The sequence below is a fragment of the Felis catus genome, chromosome A3 (assembly GCF_018350175.1).
Source record: "Felis catus isolate Fca126 chromosome A3, F.catus_Fca126_mat1.0, whole genome shotgun sequence".
Classification (NCBI taxonomy): domain Eukaryota; kingdom Metazoa; phylum Chordata; class Mammalia; order Carnivora; family Felidae; genus Felis; species Felis catus.
The window spans coordinates 35,417,287-35,435,834 of NC_058370.1; the positions used below are offsets into that span (position 1 = coordinate 35,417,287).

Below are 18,548 nucleotides of genomic sequence, written 5' to 3' on the forward strand. Positions count from 1 at the left end.
AAAGTACTGGAGGGAAAGATGGAGGGAGAGAGAATATAAATGCTTCATTACATATGTCTCATTGTTTTCAAAGTTTTTATGATACTACAGGAAAATGTGTAATAGCAATTGCTATGGTGACAAATTGCAAGACATGTAAATTTTGCAAATTGCAATCATAATAATTGACTTTTATCAATCACAAAGGCCTCAGTCCTTCTGTATATAAACATTTATGCAAAGTTCTTGAAAAATGCTTGAATGAAATATACCAGATAAAAATGAAGATATAAAATATAGTATTGATTTAAATATTACTTCATAATTTGAATTGCTATTGATCTTATTAGAGACTTTGGGTTTCAGCTTGTTATTTGGTCATTGAATAAAGATTTTATGGAAATGAAAATATAGTATATTTTGGAGTCAAAGTATTATATAAGGAAAAATGAAGATGGTCCCTATGAAGTTAAAGCATGTGATTTTTCTATTTTAATTCTAACTGACCATGTGACACTAGGCAAGGTCATTTAATTTTTCTGAGTCTCAGTTTTGGGAGTGTACAACCACCATAAGGCAAATGTTCCCTTGTCTTCCTTCTAAGGTGGTAAGGAGGATAAAATTTGAGAGTGCATGTGAAAATACTTTGCAATTTCCCCCTTAATATGATATTGTTTATTTTATGACATTATATTACTGATTATTCACATAATTAAATATCCTGTAAGACATTAAATATTTGGACATCAATACAATTGATGAGGAAAGCATGTTCATTGCTGAAAAAGCTGTATTCTGATTTATGAAGCAAGAAATTTTTTAAAAAGCAAGCTACCAAAAATGTAAATATAGGAATTAGTCCAGTAGTATTTTTTTTGTCCCACTGGATGCCATAGAGCAATATGTGTGTAATGTCTATGTTTACAAAAGTAGGTGACATTACTGTCCTAAGAGACCCTAGACAACCCTCACAAACTTCGGGTTCACTTACATTCTTCTTGGCAGAAAAGTCGCAATATAATGAGTGAGGGTAGATGACCCCAGAGTTTAAAGCCCTCATGCAGTCAGAGAGCAGAACTCACAGAAAATAAGCCAGAATACTGCACTGACTGACGGCCTCATTTAGGGAGGCGTCAATTTAACTTTAAATCCATTAGCTCATTGAGAGCAGAGGAGAGAAGGGGATGTCTCCAAATGCAGGAAACTGTTGCCATAGCATTTCCCTTCTCTATTTCTGCCTACTCCTCCTCCCCCAAAGCAGCAACAATTTGTGTTCTACCGTTTTCTTTCAGGAACCAGAGGCATTTTCGGCAACCAGGACTCCAAGGATGTGATGTCTACACCACCTAATAACTGTACCTAGTAGGGATATCGAATAGGTCTGAGAGTGCTGTTAAGTTTCTCAGGACACAATCATCTCTGCGGATGCAATTGCAGAACAGGAAACAGACTCAGGGAGAATTTTAGCCCCCCCAAATCTCATTGGCTAGCTGCACTAGCCAAGCCACAACAATCACTCCTGCAACACAACCGATCCCTTTCAGTACTCGCAGCCGTGGACAGCTCCCTCACCTCTCGGTCGGTTCCTCCGCAGTGAGCCGACTCGCGTTCAGCCTGCACGGGTCGGTGCGGCACCCGCCACCAAGTCTTCGGCAGCGCGCAGAGAACACGCGCTTCCCCCCGCCTCCCTCTCGGTGCCCCCGCCCCTCGCTCACCCCGGCTCACTCCAGCGGCGACTTTGAGGGATTCCCTCTCAGGCGGCCTCTGCAGCAGCACATCTGGCCTCATTCGCTGCACGGCGAGCATGGATCTCCGAGGAAGAGCCTTTTCCAGCGTCTATAGACTTCGAGTTCTCCTGATGCTGTTCCGTGAGTAGCTTTTGGGCCACAGCGAGGGCAGGGTGCACTATTTGCAGAGAATAGAACGAGCAGAGCAAAACCAGTAGCTTAAGGTCAAAATGTGGCCCTTACGTTTTGTTATTTTCTTTCTTCTTTGCGGGCGGGGTGGAGGGCCTTCCCGCCAGAGGCAGGGAATTCCCCAGAGGGCCACACACCTGTACCGCACATCCCAGACAGAATGCTATACGAGCCTGCTTCGTGGGGTCTGAGCATTGGCAAGAAAGATTTGGTTTTAAAAGCCTAAGATGAAGGAAAAGACCAGTCGGCTTACAAAATAGTAAGGATTTAAATTTTAAAATTTTATTTTTATCATAAATTAACAGCAACGGAGTTGAAATTGTCGGCGCTAGGTTAGGGAAATGGCTTGCAGAGCGCACAGCAGCCGGCAAGGAACTTTATCACCCCAAAGCCTGCAGACCACGATCTCTCCACCCCTGTGCCTGCGACGCGTGGGCTCACTGAGCCCGGAACCGAGAGGATTTTTTTTTTTTTGGTTTGTTTTTCCGCAGATACAACGGCTGGAATCATGGCAGAACAAGAAGTGGAAAATCTCTCAGGCCTTTCCACTAACCCTGAAAAAGATATATTTGTGGTGCGGGAAAATGGGACGACGTGTCTCATGGCCGAGTTCGCAGCCAAATTTATTGTCCCTTATGATGTGTGGGCCAGCAATTATGTCGATGTAAGGAACCTTTTCCCTCCGGGCTTACTCCTAGGGTTCCAGGGGCGAAGGGCATCCCCCTTCAAGGCCCCAGGAAGACCTGGGTCGCCCGCCTTCCCCCTCTGTGCCCTGCAGGCTTCTCCCGAATGCTGCATGGGGGTTCCGGCTTGTAACGCCTTCTGCTCGCCCTGCCTGCTTTGAAAGTAATCCCCCTTTCTCTGCTTCCCTAACGGCCGGGTCTGCACGCAGAGCAAGCATCTAACCGCATGTTCCGGGACCTGCGAGCGCGCGCGCAAAGGAGCGCTCAGGCGTGCCACCCCGAGTTTGAATGCACTGCCCTTTACAGCCCCCGCGGAGGCCGGGTGCGCTGAGGGGGTGCGGGGCGTATGTGTTCCCAGCTGATCACGGAACAGGCCGACATCTCCCTGACCCGAGGAGCTGAGGTGAAGGGCCGCTGTGGCCACAACGAGTCGGAGCTGCAGGTGTTCTGGGTGGATCGCGCGTATGCGCTCAAAATGCTGTTTGTAAAGGTAACCCAGAGGGGGACGCGTAGAGGAGGCTCTGCCCACCTCTGGGTGGATGTGGGCGGGGGCCGCCCCCAGGATTTCCTCACCTAAAAGCCGCGGGGACGAGTGACGCGCGCCTCCCTCTTGGCAGGAAAGTCATAATGCGTCCAAAGGACCCGAGGCGACGTGGAGGTTGAGCAAGGTCCAGTTTGTCTATGACTCCTTAGAGAAGACCCATTTTAAAGACGCAGTCAGTGGTGAGTAGAGGCCCCAAAGCTAGGGAGGAAGACTGGGAAAGCCTGGGCACTGCAGAGAGCCCAGGCATGAAGACCAAATTCCTCAGGAAATATATGGAAACAGATCCTGACTTTGCGCTCCCAGGCCACGTCAGCCCTGGGCTTTCTCTCCAAGGTAGAGGAAGCGGAGCACCTGCGTGTCCTCTGGACTTTAGGCCTTGTAGATGAGCAAGGAACCACAGGCCTAAGGATCAGCCGGTAGGTCACTGTAGCCTGATCCTCGATGAGACATCTCTTGAGGGCCTGTCTTCCCCCTGGCTGCTTCAGGAGGATCTCATGATTTGTCCTTTAAAGGAGCACCGAGAAGCTAAAATTTTTTCCCCCTGCACCCTGGTTTTTCTTCTTATGCGCAGAAACTTAAAAGGGGCAGTGTGACTCCTTTTCTCGGTTAGCCTGCAGTATCTTTTTGTTCGTGGCCCTATGGCTCACACTCGGTCTTCAGTCATTGACTGCAGTCACCCCAGAGCAGATTCTGAACCGTGTCCTAATTTATTAGCTTTTCCTGCCCATCGCTCCAACTCTCCCAGAGCCTCCAAAAATATTGTGGCACGAGCAACAGCCATTCCCCAAATAAGAATGTTCACATGTGCAAGAGCCATCAAAGACCACATTCAAATTAATTAATTAACCAACCTATTTATTTAGTAAACTGTGTAATCTCCTAATGAGGCCTTCCATCACCTGGGCACTGGTGTTGGGAAAAGATTTTTATTGAGCACATGAAAGAATGTACGGATCATGTCTCCCTTTCCACCCCTTTTTATCATTGCAGTAAAAAGAGCATTTTCTTCTCTTCATCAAAATCCATATTCAAACACTTCTCCCAGTTAAATTAGATACCTTCCTCTCCAAAAAAGGGAAAGAGGGGGAAAAACAACAAGCATGTACCTGAAAAGGAGAAAAAGGTGCAGCCCTGCAAAGAGTGTATATGTGTGTTAAGTCTGCCCAGGGCACCAGCAACCAGCCCTGCTTTGTTGAAGATCTTTAATTCTGTGTGGGCCAGTGTGAAATGTGGAAAACCACGTCACTGTTCTGTTTCTTTGAAATCTCCATTTTCAGGTTGCATATAGTAAACAAAGTTGGGTTTTTAGGTATCACTCTCCTTTTCCAGAAAAGAAATTTCAAATCAATGTTTAAGGAACCCCTGCTCCTGAAAGAAGGGGAGTGCCTGTCCTTTGTCACCACTTGATGCCCTCTGCAGAGCTCCAGCCCCAGCTCGGCAACACAGAGGATCAGAGAGGTTTCTGGAACTGAGAGAGAGAGAGGCACAGGAGGTTAGGAGGTTAGGATTCTTCCAGAAGTAGGGGCCTAACCATTGTTTTGGGCCTTCCCTGCAGCTGGGAAGCACACGGCCAACTCACATCACCTCTCTGCCTTGGTCACCCCAGCTGGGAAGTCCTACCAGTGTCAAGCTCAGCAGACCATTTCACTAGCCTCCAGCGATCCACAGAAGACAGTTACCATGATTCTGTCTGCGGTACACATCCAGCCTTTTGACATCATCTCTGATTTTGTCTTCAGTGAAGGTAGGTTGGTGGGGATCAGTGTGGGAGGAGGAGACAGGATGGAGAGAAGGGAAAGCTGACTTCAGGGTGGATGGGGAAGGGGACCTGCCAGGGTTTCAGGCTGTTACTACTTGTATTTTCTTCAGGCTGACCTGACACTTCCTCTCACTATAATATTTTAGACTGTGAACTGATCAACCTTCCTCAATGGTTCTTTCTTCTCCATTCCTCCTTCACTTCATTCTTTCCTCTCCCACTTTCCCTTCTTTGGTCCTTCCCTTCTTTTTATTTCTTTCCTCACTTCCTTTTTGTTTGCCAAGAGAGGAACCTTGATAGGGAAAGAGGTAACAAAGACCGTTTGGAAAAATATATATATAATTTTGATGCAAATTTCCCAATGAAAAATCAGCTAAAAATCTCAAACACTTACATAGAGAGCCATGGATTACAGAAGGGCCTCTGCTTCCATGGGTCTTCACTTCTCCATGTTATTTCAACTAGTTTCAGCTGTAGTTTGTACCACTGTGAGTCTAAGTTTTTGTGTGGCTAGAATGCAATAGGGGTGTGTGTGTGTGTGTGTGTGTGTGTGTGTGTATGCTACAGAGAGACTCATGGAGATCTGCCTCCCTCTAGCACTCACCTTTGTGAGGAGGGCTACCCTTGAGGCTTCAGAAAAGCAGGGGCCCCTGATCTTTTCCTCCTGGGGTGTGGAGAAAGGCTTCTTCTCAGTCTGTGCTAGTCTCTGAAAGGGGGTCAGGCAGGATATAGCTGAGGCAGATTCAGGACATCCACATTCTCTTGGTTCTCTGCATCCCAGCAGAAGTTGGGCACAAGGGGAGTCCACATTTCTGCAATTATCTGAGTCTAGCAACAATTTTTACCAGGCAAACGTAGGGTGAATCAATTTTTCAATTCATCTGGAGAAGGTTGTTAAAGATGGTTTGATATTCTGTTTATTCCTTGTGGCTAAGAAATGGGGAGAGATTCTCATTGCTTTATGGATGCCTTCTTTTGGAGTGGGGATCCCCAGATGAATACAACTATTAGAACATACAGGATATCAGGGAATCCCCATCTGTGTCATACACAAATCATTCGATCATTTCCCAGGGAATCCAGCTTTCATAAAATTCCCCTCCCAATTCAAACTATACTGAGTAGAATATATGCTCCCCTCCCCCAATACCATGATCATTTAAAGACCATTTGAACATTCTTAAGTTAAACTGTCTTTGACAGAAGACCCTACTTCTTTTTTCATCTTTGTATTTTTAGTGCCTAACACAGTGCTTGGTACACCGTAGATGCCCAGTTAACTTTGGCTGAATTGATATCCTGAAGCTGTGGACACAATTAACAGAGACTTCCAAATGCTTGAATACCAGATGAATCAGGATTTAATATGTTTAGTAAGTCAGTGCAGTACTTCCACACACTTGGGGAAGGATGGGCTAACTGCATTTTCATGGATCTTCACAAAATTGAAATTAAACTCACAAGCGTCAAGACCTTAGTGTTTTAAAAATATCTGTTTGATTACATAAGTGTTTATAAAATATAACAGTGTCTTTCTTCAACTGAAAATATTAACTATAATTAAATGTGATTGGACTTATGATTACTGATGACCAGGAATTCGTTATGAACATCCTGGACTGTGTAGAATCAGCCCCCAGGGTTCCTACCACAGATACGTTTGAGTTTATGCGGGTACTTTTCATAGTCTCTAATTACTCTTTGTTTTTTACTGGTCAGCTGTTCTTAGGCACTTCTTTACTGGTTGGTGCTATCTGTGCTGTGATGGCTGCTTTTACTAGGTCCTTACTTCAACCTCACCCCAGTCGTTCTGGGTTATTTCTACACTGTTGCTGATAGTCATTGATAAGCTGAGAAATCAAATCTCATCGGTGTTTAGAATGGTATACAAAATAAGAGTAAATGAGCACTGAATCAGGACCAGAGCTGGTTTCCTGAAAATCAGTGAAGTTCATAGCATGGATGTCTTGGCCTTCTTTGTTTGAAAACCAGGTTTTATTCACTTACAGGTCCTAGAGGGGCACGGTTGCTGGGTAGACTTAGAGAGTTTGTAGGCATGTAGAACTTTCTAAATGCAGATGTATTATTAAGCACAAGCAAACTGCACTTGTCTCAGGCTTTTCTGGGTAATAATTAGGATGTCCCCTCCTATATGGTGCCCTGGAGCTCAAAGCTCCTGCTCCTGAGAGGAGGCAAGCCTCATTCAGAATCACTCACTGGATCCGTTTGCCTTTGTGTGGCAGGGGTTCCTTTGTTCCTGGCTCCTCCCATTTGTGCCTCTTAGCACCTGCCCCCCACTGTGTTTTGCAAGGGATCATTTGATTTGATTTGGTAGAATCCAAAAGATTCCTTTTAAGTGCCTTTTGGGGACCTGGGGCTTGTCCCCGCCCCTGCTTTCCCAGAAAAGTAGCTCAGGAGGCCCTGGATGAGTAGCCTGCACCCGCGTAGGGAAGCGGGGGGGGGGGGGGGGGGGGGGGGGGGGGGGAGTGGGGGAGGGGGCCATATCTGGTCTTATAACTGCATGCCTACTGCAGGGTATATATGTGGGTTTGGCACGTGTGTGCAGGACCTATAGCCACAGGGTTTCCAATGAAGAAACCATTCCCTGTGTAAGGGGGCCATACTGGCTGTCTGAAGTTTCACATCTGCCTGTTTAATAGACTCTAAAGCAAGAAAGGGTCAGTGAAATGGATTACTGGATACTCACAGAATTGAGAGCAGCTCAAATGGGGGTTGATGTCTTTATCACTTAAATCCCTTTAGTGCATTGAGCTCGGCTACTACGCTTATCCTCAACAGAAGTCTCTTAGCCCAGCACGTCTCCAACTGCAGTGTGCACAGGAATCTGTAGCTGCATTGTGCACGACTGTGGTAATCTTGTTAACATGCAGAGTCTGGTTCAGTAGGTCTGGGGGCGGGGCCCAAGATGCTCCATTTCTAGCAAGCTCCCTGGTGATGCTGCTGGTCTGTGGAATACTCTGTGTGTGTGTGGGGGGGGGGGGGAGGGTGGTGGTTGAGGAATCGTGAGCTGATCAAGGAAAAGGTATGACCTTGAGAGGCAATAATACACAAGTTTTATTGGGTGGTGCTTGGACAGGGTTGCATGAGAGCGGAAGCTGCTCAGAGCATGAGACTATCCAGAGAGAGGCATATGGGGACCACCAGCCAGAAGGGAGGAGGGCAAAGGACCTCCTGGCAGGGAGAAGGGTACTGGGGAGGGGGCTTACGTGTCTAGGCAATATGGCTCAGCAGCACGGTAAGGAGTCTCTGGGTCAGAGAGCTCTGAGGGGCAGCAGAGGCCAAGGCCTATCTTATCAATGGGTAACAGCTGTTGGGTGAGGTTTGGTATGCAAAGCAGGCAGGCTGTAAATAGCTAAAAATGTGCTTCTTTGGGCTGGTTTTTAAATAATTAGATGTGTAAAAATTTGAGTTTGGCATGATAGGCTTTAGAGCTAATGGTCTCAGCCTGCAGTGAAGAAATAAACCACCTAGGAGCCGATACACAGAGGCTACTTTGGCTCATTTCTATAACCAATACACTTGTATGGTAACGACCACCCTGCAGTTCAAAGCACCTCATGTCTCTCAGTTGGGGTTGTCCTTCCACAATTAAGTCCTTAAAGTGTGTCCCTTTGTGGGCCTCCTGGAGATTCCTGGCTGTGATGGATGAGGATTGCATCACTGATAAGCAACAGATCAGCCTGAGAATTTTAACGGCTTGAATTAAAGGCAAATTTTATGCATAATTTCAAAAGAAACATAACAGAATGCAAAGGGTATCTCTGTTCCCCTTTGTTTAAAAATTTTTAAAGTTTATTTATTTTGAGAGAAAAAGAGAGAGAGAAGGAGAAGGAGCAGGGGAGGGGAAGAGAGGGAAGGAGACAGAGTCTCTGCACTGCACTGTCAGCTCAGAGCCTGATGCAGGGCTTGAACCCACAAACCTTAGGGTCATGACCTGAGCTGAAATCAAGAGTCACTCAACTGACTGAGCCACTCAGGCACCCAGTCTCTGTTTCCCTTTGTTAAAGATTCAGGTTTAAAAGCATAAGAGACTCTTAAAAACTGAGAACAAACTGAGGGTTGATGGGGGGTGGGAGGGAGGGGAGGGTGGGTGATGGGTATTGAGGAGGGCACCTTTTGGGATGAGCACTGGGTGTTGTATGGAAACCAATTTGACAATAAATTTCATATATTGAAAAAAAATTCAGGTTTAAAAGGCATTTAAAAGTGACCACATACAGGCTGGTCCCTTTTTAATTCTCAAGGGGGAAAAACAAGCAAACAAACAAACCTGTAAAGAAGGTGCTGAGATCCCAGATGACTGCAGAGAAACTGAGGCTCAGAGAAGTGAAGTTATTGGTGAAGCCTGCCCTTATAGTGGCTGCCAGGGCTGGGGCAAGAGCCTGTCTTTGGGTGTCAGATCCTGAGCGCTTACTCAGAGCCTCAGCTGCTCCTAATAAACATGTGAGCACAGGAGGCACCTTTACACAGGTTGTTGAGTACCCTGAATTCATGAGCCTTTTATTAGTGTTCCTAACAGCATGATTGGAAGATGCCACCTCATCTTTGTTTTAACCACATCTGTGTTATAGTGGAAATGATCGTGCCTTACCATTCTCTGTACACCAGCCCTCGGTAGGGCACCCTGTGGCTGGCTGCCACGTGCACGAAGGCTTAGCTGATGCTGATCCACAGCATTATGTAGACCTGTGACTTACATAGCACCTCCCAGCATGCATAGTTCCTCCTCAGGGTCTCCTGGGTATGCATCTAGGGGGAGATAATCCTGTTATGAACACTGCTGAGAACTGTGTCAAGGGCAGGAATGTGGAGCCCCAGTGTAGGGCTATGTAACTAGCCAGTTGTAGAATTCAGTGTTCCTGGTACTTTCCTGGAACATAGTGTTTTAGGCTGGGTTCCCCAAGGAGCAGATCCTAGGCAAGCATGTAAGTGCAAGTAGTTTATTTAGGAAGTGGTTCTAGAAAGCACTGGGAAGGGCTTGGGGAAGTGAGATAGTAAGGCAACCAGTACCCATGCATTAGTGAGCAGGTTTCCACTGTGGGCACCTGGGGCTGACACTGCTGGAACCCCCGAGAGTGTAGAACCCATGTCAGAGTTATCCAGCCTGAGAGGTGGGAACAATGCATTTACCCATCAACGTTTATCCACCACTGATGGCTGCTGGGGTGGGGGAAGAGCATTGACTCTCTGGGACTTCTAAGCTGCCTTGTAGGCAAAACCCATTGCAATGTGTGAGAAAGTGACTGCCAAGGACACTGTCTGGATGGGTCTGTTACATGTAGGTTCTGGGGTGTATGAAATTTCCTGCCCTGGCAGAGCTTATAGGATTGTGAGAAAGATTTATACAACTCTTTCTTGTGCATGCCATGTGCCTGGTGCACAGTGGCATTAATCAACAACTGCTTTTATTATCTTAATTGCTACTGCTTACATCTTGGTAAAAGTATCTGCTTGTCTCCAGCCAAAGGTCTCCAAGGCCCATTTATGCTCTTTCTCAAAATACAAAACACATTTTGCTGCAGTTACAGGAGTCCAGAACCAGCCCAGAGAAAATGGGAAGAGGGGCAAACTCCTCCCTCCAGCTGTCCTATCAGAGAGTGGAAGAAGCCCAATCAGCCCCTTCCTTGAACAGGAATAGTCTGGGGTGTTAGCAGACCTTGAGAAAGCAGGTAGCTTGCCTTTTTGCCTACTGCCCATCTCAGTGTTTTCATTTGGGGAACAATGAAGAGTTCTTGTGGTTGGTTCACCTCAGGGAGTAAATACACCATTGGGATGGACATAAAACCATCAAACACACAAAAAATGGTGGTCATCAAACAAGTGACCAAAAAAACCCAAAAAACAAAACCATGGACTAAAAATGAGAACTGAAGATGGATCAGAATTTCAGCAGCATTGGATTTATGGTTGAGGTACCTTATTCAGCAATTGGCAGCTGGCAATAGATTAACCCTCTGTTGTCCGATTTGTCTTTATCTGGTTCTTTCCAATGGCTAGACTGGTTGTCTTTCCCAGCCATATGCCATTGTCTTCAGGATCTGTTTTGTGCACTTGAGAACCCTGAGCCCAGCCAGGGCAGAGGCACGAGGGACCCCACGCCCTGTGGAGGTGAACAGGGAATTAGGGGCCTCTGAGCATCCAAAGCCAGATTTAGTGTGGTCTAAGCCAAAAGATGTTCTTCTCCTATCAGAGCCTAGAGCCTTCCTGTTTCATAATCTGTGGGTTACATAATCAATTTATGGCAAAGGATCTTAACCTTGGGGTCCGTAAAGGTTGTGGATAGAATTCTGGGAATGTGTGAATTTCAGTGGGAAAAACTTACATCTTTCTTTTTGCAAATTTCTAATTTTTGACATTCCCTTCAGTCATAAATGAAGATAACAACCCACAGTAGTAATAGTGGTGATAATTAATGAATAATTAGTGGTGACTTTCTCACCAATAGAAATCACAGATACTGTCATCCCTCATTTGCTTATGTAGATCTTGCAAAGTAACAATGATGCTTCTTGTTACTTTGCAAGCCCAGCCAGTATGTGTACTAATAAAGGGGTACATGTATTGCTTTCTCCCAACTTATTTAAACATATTTTGATAGCTGAATTTCAGTGTAATATCTTTCCTTCATAATTGTGTGTGTTTTATCTTTATGCATTTGTCAGCATGATTCTGAGAAGGGTTTTCAACTGGTTTGCACCGGTTTCATCATTACTGGTGCAAAAAAAGATGGCATCTCCTGCCTTAGTAGGTCATGGCCAGCACTGTTTTAAGTTAAAGAGAATAGACTGGAGTGGAAATTATTAGATGCATAGGGTCAGGATAAGTATTGTTTTGTGAAAACTTGGTTTTGGTTATGTTTGTCTACCTATGTTCTGAGTTGCAATGTAAAACACTATTTCCCCTCGGGGTCAGAGGCAGAGTTTGAAACCACTGGCTTGAGCCTGAATGCGGAATGTGCGACCCTCTTGTGTGAGCTCCCGGTCTCTCATTTAAAACCCTTGGGGATAGATGGGTTTCAGAGTTCAGGATTTTTGAGACTTTAGGAAGATAATTTAGTGCATAGTCCATATATTATGGAAAACCCCAGAAGAGTCCAGGCAGCCCCCTGTAATAAAATATATTAATACATCTGTTTCTTGCAGTGAAACACGTGAACCTTCATGCTAAGTAGGATGCATGAAATCATGGGCATCCTACATTAGTTCAGGTGTTGCTGCCAAATGCACGATACAAAGTGCTCTGGATTTCCAGAGCTCTGTGGATTTTGAAAGGGTGGGTAAGGGATGGCAGACTTGGGAATGTCCCCTTATTTGACCACTTAGTGGATGTGGATGGATGAGGATGGGGATTCAGTATTTTTCATGATAATTTTTGACATCCCCTTATTTCCCCATGATTATTTTTGACATGTCTGTAGTTTAATGCTCCCTTTATATACCCCTTTCTGTGGTGAGTTTAGTTCAGGTTTTTTCCTAAGGCACAAAAAATAATTTTTAAGAAGTAACCCACAATTATAATGCTAAGTGAAATAAGTCAGAGAAAGATAAATATCATGTGATTTCTCTCATATGTGGAATTTAAGAAATAAAACAAATGAGCAAAGAAAAAAGGAGACAAACCAAAAACAGACTCGTAACTATAGAGAACAAACTGGTGGTTACCAGAGGGGAGGTGGGTAGGGGATGGGTGAAATAGGTGACGGGGATTAAGAGTACACTTGTCATGAGGAGCACTGAGTGATGGATAGAATTTTTGAATCGCTATATTGTACACCTGAAACTAATATAACACTGTGTGTTAACTACACTGGAATTAAAATTAAAAAAAAAAAAACCACGAAACTAAACCACAATGGTATTTTAACCATAACTTTTTTGGTCAGAATATATTGTGCTTTTCCCCTCTGCCTTCCTTGAAGAATGGGATATGAGATGTTATTCTCCCATAACTATACTAAAGTTATTATCTATTTAAAGACAATACTCTGGGGAGCACCTGGGGGGCTCAGTCGGTTAAGTGTCATGGCACAGGCCATGGTCTCGCAGCTCATGGGTTCGAGGCCCACATTGGGCTCTGTGCTGACAGCTCAAAGCCTGGAGCCTGCTTCGGATTCTGTGTCTCTCCCTCTCTCTCTGCCCCTCCTTTGCTGGAGCTCTGTCTCTCTCGCAAAAATAAACAAGCACTTTTAAAATATTTTTTAAAAAGTTAAAAAAAATATAATACTTTGGGCAGTATGATTCTGATACCAATTCGGATGTGTGGGTGTTTTTCCCAACCACTGAGCAATTCTCTGACAGCAGCTGGGTGTTCTGCAATTCAACTCACTGCTGACACTACCTGAAAATACCATCAAATCCCACGGGTTAAGGGCTCTCTCCTACAAGACTGCTCCCCATCTCCATTTCAGATATCAACTGCAAGTCCAGACTGTTACCTAGGCTTCCGATCAACTTACAATCAGAGGTTTCCATGATCTTCTCCTTGAATTCTAGAGAGGCTCACAGAACTCAGAGATATATTTTACTCACTAAGTTACCAGTTTATTATAAAAGGATATAACTCAGGAACAGCTATATGTAGGGGATGCATAGGGTAAGACACAGGGAAAGATGGTGGAGGTTCCAGGCTCTTTCCAAGCCCACCACTTGTCCCAAATCTCCATGTGTTCACTGACCAGAAGCTCTCTGAATCCCATTCTTTGGTGTTTTTATTGAGGCTTCATTACATAGGCACAGCTGGTTAAATAATTGGCCATTGGTGATTGAACTCAAGCTCTAGCCACTTTCCCCTCTCTGGAAATCAAGGGGGTGGGGGCTGAAAGTTCCAACTTTCTGGTCACAAGTTTAGTTCTCCTGGCAACTAGCCCCTATCCTTAGGTGACCTAGGGGCTTTCCCAAAGTTACCTCATTAGCTACAGTCAGGTGTGCTTGAAAGGGGCATGTTATGAATATCAAGGTGTAAGTTTGCGACTAGTACATAGAAAATGAGCAAAGCCCACAATCTACGTTGACATTTCACAGGCAACAGCCTGTTGGGGAAAACAGTTTTTGTTAATAAAATCCCTACCCCAAGAAATCCCATTTCTACTCATTTTTCTCTTCAAAGGGGCAGTGTGGTATCATGGGGGAAAAAGCAACCTTCTGGGTATGGAGCTCTGGGCCCATAGCTGCTCCTGGTGCTGCTGTAACAACCTTAAGACTTTTCCCGGGGGAAATGGGTATGTTGGGCTGCAGGCCGACACTCAAAGTGTGGAACTCATTAGAATTTAATCAAATAGTCAAAAATAAAAGTCCCCTACTGATTCTTTTTAGTCCTTCTGATTGTAATAAAGAGAAATGCTCAATTTAGTGCTAATAATAGGTCCTTAGCCCTTCCTTAACATTTGCCAAAATGTCTTTTTAAAAAATCTTCCCTGTAAAAAAATATCTTCTTTTTTCAATCAGCAAATGTATGTATGTGTATGTTTACTTATTTATTTTAAACACTTTTGTTCAGGTTGTAATTGAAATACAATAAACTTCACACATTTAAGTGTACGATATGAGAAATTCTGACTTAGGAATACACCTATGAAGTCATCACTACAATCCAGAAAAAACAACATATCCATCCCCCCTTAAGTACCCTCATACCTCTTGGTAATATGACCCTCACTGAGTTTTCAGAAATTGAACGTACCTCTGTGACCAGTACACACAGCCCCAGAGCCCAGAAGCCCTCTTCCTGCCCCCTCTTCTGGTACTGTAGCCTCTAAATGCCAGTAGGTCAGGTCTGCTACTGACCCTAACTCTACCCCTAGCTCATGTCTGCTAACTACCCCCCTGATTGTGCTGTTGAGTTAGGCTGTTGGAATTCAAGTTGGGGCTTCATTTCCCCTGGGAAAATTAGCTTCATTCTACCTTCTAGGTAATGGGTATAATAACAGTATTTCTCTCATAAGGTTGTCATGGGGATTAAATGAGAAAATCTTTGTGCATAGAACTGAAAGTTAATTTAGGGACCATGTGTATTAAGTAAACAGCCTTTATTTTATTTTTATTTTGAGAGAGAGAGAGAGAGAGAGACAGAGAGTGTGCACAAGTGGAAAGAGAGGCAGAGGGAATGGGAGAGAGAATCTTAAGCAGGCTCCACTTCAACTCAGAGCCTGACTTGGGGCTCGATCTCATGACAGTGAGATCGTTACCTGAGCCAAAATCAAGAGTTGTATGCTCGACCCAGGTGCCCCAAGTATACAGCTTTTCAAAAGCTATATGTTTGTCCGTAATCTTCCAGACTCTAATTACTAGAATAAGCTCAGGCCTTATTCTCCTTTCTGCTGGCCTCAGGAGAGGTGAGACAAAGGACTGTGTCAACATGGAGGAGCCTGGCACACAGTTGGTGCTCAGTAAATGTTTACTGGGTCACCCTGACTTAAAAACTTAGTCTTTATGAACAGATATCTAAAGCCTGTTTTCTCCGGTTGTGGCTCATGAGCTTGGTGAAGAGGCCATCAGTTACCCACAAGGAGCAAAGGAGCCTGAGCAAACATGTCCTGGTTTCTAGGAATGTGGTTCTGCTCAGATCTACAAACTATGTGACCAACACGTTGCCCCAAATTGTTTTTCTGGCTCTAGTTAAAAATTGAGGCAAAGGGCTATTAAACTGTCTTGGGGGTAAGAGAGTAAAATGGAGTCAACACCAACGTGCTGGTAACATTTTCTTTCTTGATCTAGGTGCTGGTTACATGGGATATTCATTTGTAAAAACTCATGAAGTTCTGCACTCTCTTTTTTAAAATTGTAGTATAATTTACACATATCAAAATGCAAAAATCTAAAAAATTTAGCTTGACACGTTTTTGTTAATGTTTATTTATTTTTGAGAGAGAGAGAGACAGGGAGAGAACGAGTGGGGGAGGGGCAGAGAGAGAGGGAGACACAGACTCTGAAGCAAGCTCTAGGCTCTGAGCTGTCAACACAGAGCCCAACGTGGGGCTCAAACTCATGGACCATGAGATCATGACCTGAGCTGAAGTTGGATGCTTAACCAATTGAGCCACCCAGGCACCCCATAGCTTCATGCATGTTTACCTGTAGTTGCAACCATGTAACCCTTACCTAGATCAAAATACAGGATATTTCCATCACACTTGGATGTTCCCTGTCCTGCTCCCCATATATAAGCACTTTTCTGATTTCAATCACCATAGACTTAGTTTTACCTGCTCTTGAACTTCATGTAAATGGAATCATATATATGTACTCTTCATGTCTTAGAGTTTTCACTGAACATAGTATTTTTGAGATTCATCCATTTTGTTATGTGTTCATTCCTTTTTATTCATCCCTTTTTATTATTAATATTCCATTGTTTGTTTTTCCATTCCACTTTGATGGACATTTGGATTGTTTCCAGTTTTAAGCTATTGTCAATAAAGTTTCTGCGAACATTTATGCTCAAGCCTTTTTGTGTCCATATGTTTTCATTATTCTTAAGTAAACACCTAGGGATGGAATGCTGTGTTAGTAGGTAGGTAGGTGTATACTTCCCTTTATTAGAAACTACTGGACAGTTTTACAAAGTGGTTGTACCATCTTCCACTAACAATATATGAGTTCTAACTGCTCCATATCATTACCAACACTTGATATTTTCAGTCTTTTTGAAAGCTCTATATTGTGTGAAATTCTCTGTGTGTACATATACTTCAATAAAAAGTTAAAAAATTAAACCAACAATAAAAATGATGGTGGCTGTGTTTAATGCTGAAACTGAAAATTGAAATCAATTGTCTGGATGTTTTATTGGCACCTGCCAGGAATCCAATGACTGTTGCCCTGTTTAACTGATACATTTTATTTTTACCTTGTGCAGAAATATTAAGTGGTTCATCCTTATGGTTGGTTGGGGAAACATTATTTCTAAATAAAAGAGTCTCCCCAAATGTTCCTTGAGAAATCTTTTCACCTCCATTTCTCTTTTTATTTTGATAGGAGAGCTTATGATTTAAAATGTTTTGACAGGAGCTGATTTCTTTTCTTCTTCTTTCCCATTTCAGAACATAAGTGTCCGGTGGATGAGCGGGAGCAGTTGGAGGAAACCTTGCCCCTGATTTTGGGGCTCATCCTAGGCCTCGTCATTGTGGTAACACTGGCGATTTACCACATCCACCACAAAATGACTGCCAACCAGGTGCAGATCCCTAGGGACCAATCCCAATATAAGCACATGGGCTAGGGGCCATTAGACAGGCAGCCCCCAAATCCCCCTATCCCGGCTGGGTCAGGTAGAGAAACAAAAGCACTTTTCCACCTTGTACATGGGATACACCAACATAGCTACAATGCAACAGGCCTGGGTGTCCAAGGCTTGCTTGGCCTGCGTCCATGCTTAAACCCAGGGATGGGCGGGGGGGATTCTTTTGGATTCATGGGGTAAGTGGCAGACATTCTCTCCACTCTGGGGAACGAGGAGGGAGGGGTCAGCCAGGCTTCATGCTCATGGTGGCTTGGCTTTGACTCTCCAAGGAGCAACACATAGAACTCAGAGGAGTATCTGGCTCGAAGTTTAGGGATTGAAAGACACTTCTTTTGGAAAGACACCCCTTTGGGTTCAGAGAAATGGGGGGTGCTTCGCTCCCTTGGCCTACCTTATACAGTTGTCAATGCACACAAAATACAGCATCATGCTCCCTACAGCAAGACCCCTGAAAGTGATCCTTGCTTCTGGCTGGCATTCTGCATGTCTAGTGATTGTCTTGGGAATGTTTCACTGCTACCTGCACCCAGTGACTTTGCAGCACAAGAACCTGTTTAATGTAACTATGCAGAGCTGTTCGGACTTCATAATGTGTCAGGTCCAAGTAAGGGGACCTGAAGAATCAATCATGTGAGTTTGTTTTTCAAAATGAATTAAAACACACTACTGTGTAACATTTGGCTGCTTTCTTGAAACAAGAAAACAAAACTAAAATGGTTTCTTTGGCATTCAGAGAAGAGAGAGGAATGTTGAAGATGGGCTTTCATTTCTGCAAGATGAGAGCAAAGAAAGGGCAGGGAAGCTGGAAGATGGAGGTTGGTTTTTCCAGGTGAACAAACATGGAATTATTTTGACAAAGATAGTTTTAATAATGGTGCCTTTTGAATAATTGGTCTACTATTGTTTTTGATGTTTCCTGGTCTTGAATTTGGCATTTAACTTCAGATTAAAAAGCTGGTCTGAACATGGTAGCCTAGGATGATTTGTATTTGAAGTAAAATATAATTTGCTGAAACTTTCTAGAGAAATGGACATAGTTTGAATTTCACTCACTTTCTAAATAAGCATTTTTTGAAAAATCTGAGCAAGGGTACGAGAAATTCTTTTCTCCAGTGTTAGGTGGGAATCTCTCCATAACCCATACTATCTCCATCGTATGAGAGCAACTCATGTGTTCATCACCCCAAGTCTTCAACTGCTAAAAGTAGCGTATCCTTGGAAGTCCATTATCCCAGCAAATCTTGATAAATATCAGTCAATTGCTGTTTCATTACTTGTTTGTTTGCTGCTCTGTCAATCTGCTAGTTTCTTCCCCTGCACTCTCTCTCTTCAGTGCTCAGTTCCAGTGAGGAAGAAGCCCTGGTTCCTCATAACAGTTGGACATTGCACAAGGAAAAGGAGATACCTTC

At 44.1% G+C, this 18,548-nt stretch overlaps 1 protein-coding gene across 1 annotated transcript; it reads left to right on the forward strand.

Annotated features, from left to right (window-relative positions):
• The first annotated feature begins 1,176 nt into the window (after positions 1-1,176).
• On the forward strand, positions 1,177-17,813 carry LAMP5 (lysosomal associated membrane protein family member 5). The gene is made up of 6 exons (XM_003983774.5): positions 1,177-1,847; positions 2,387-2,559; positions 2,937-3,068; positions 3,196-3,301; positions 4,678-4,866; positions 16,940-17,813. The coding sequence occupies exons 1-6, from the start codon at positions 1,784-1,786 to the stop codon at positions 17,116-17,118; spliced, it is 843 nt and encodes a 280-aa protein (XP_003983823.2). The 5' UTR covers positions 1,177-1,783; the 3' UTR covers positions 17,119-17,813.
• The last annotated feature ends 735 nt before the right edge of the window (positions 17,814-18,548 follow it).

Coding starts and splice junctions, on each gene's coding strand:
- LAMP5 (XM_003983774.5), top strand. CDS start 1,784: ATGGATCTCCGAGGAAGAGCCTTTTCCAGCGTCTATAGACTTCGAGTT. Junction 2,560..2,936: donor GGGCCAGCAATTATGTCGAT/GTAAGGAACCTT, acceptor ATGTGTTCCCAG/CTGATCACGGAACAGGCCGA. Junction 4,867..16,939: donor TGATTTTGTCTTCAGTGAAG/GTAGGTTGGTGG, acceptor TTCCCATTTCAG/AACATAAGTGTCCGGTGGAT.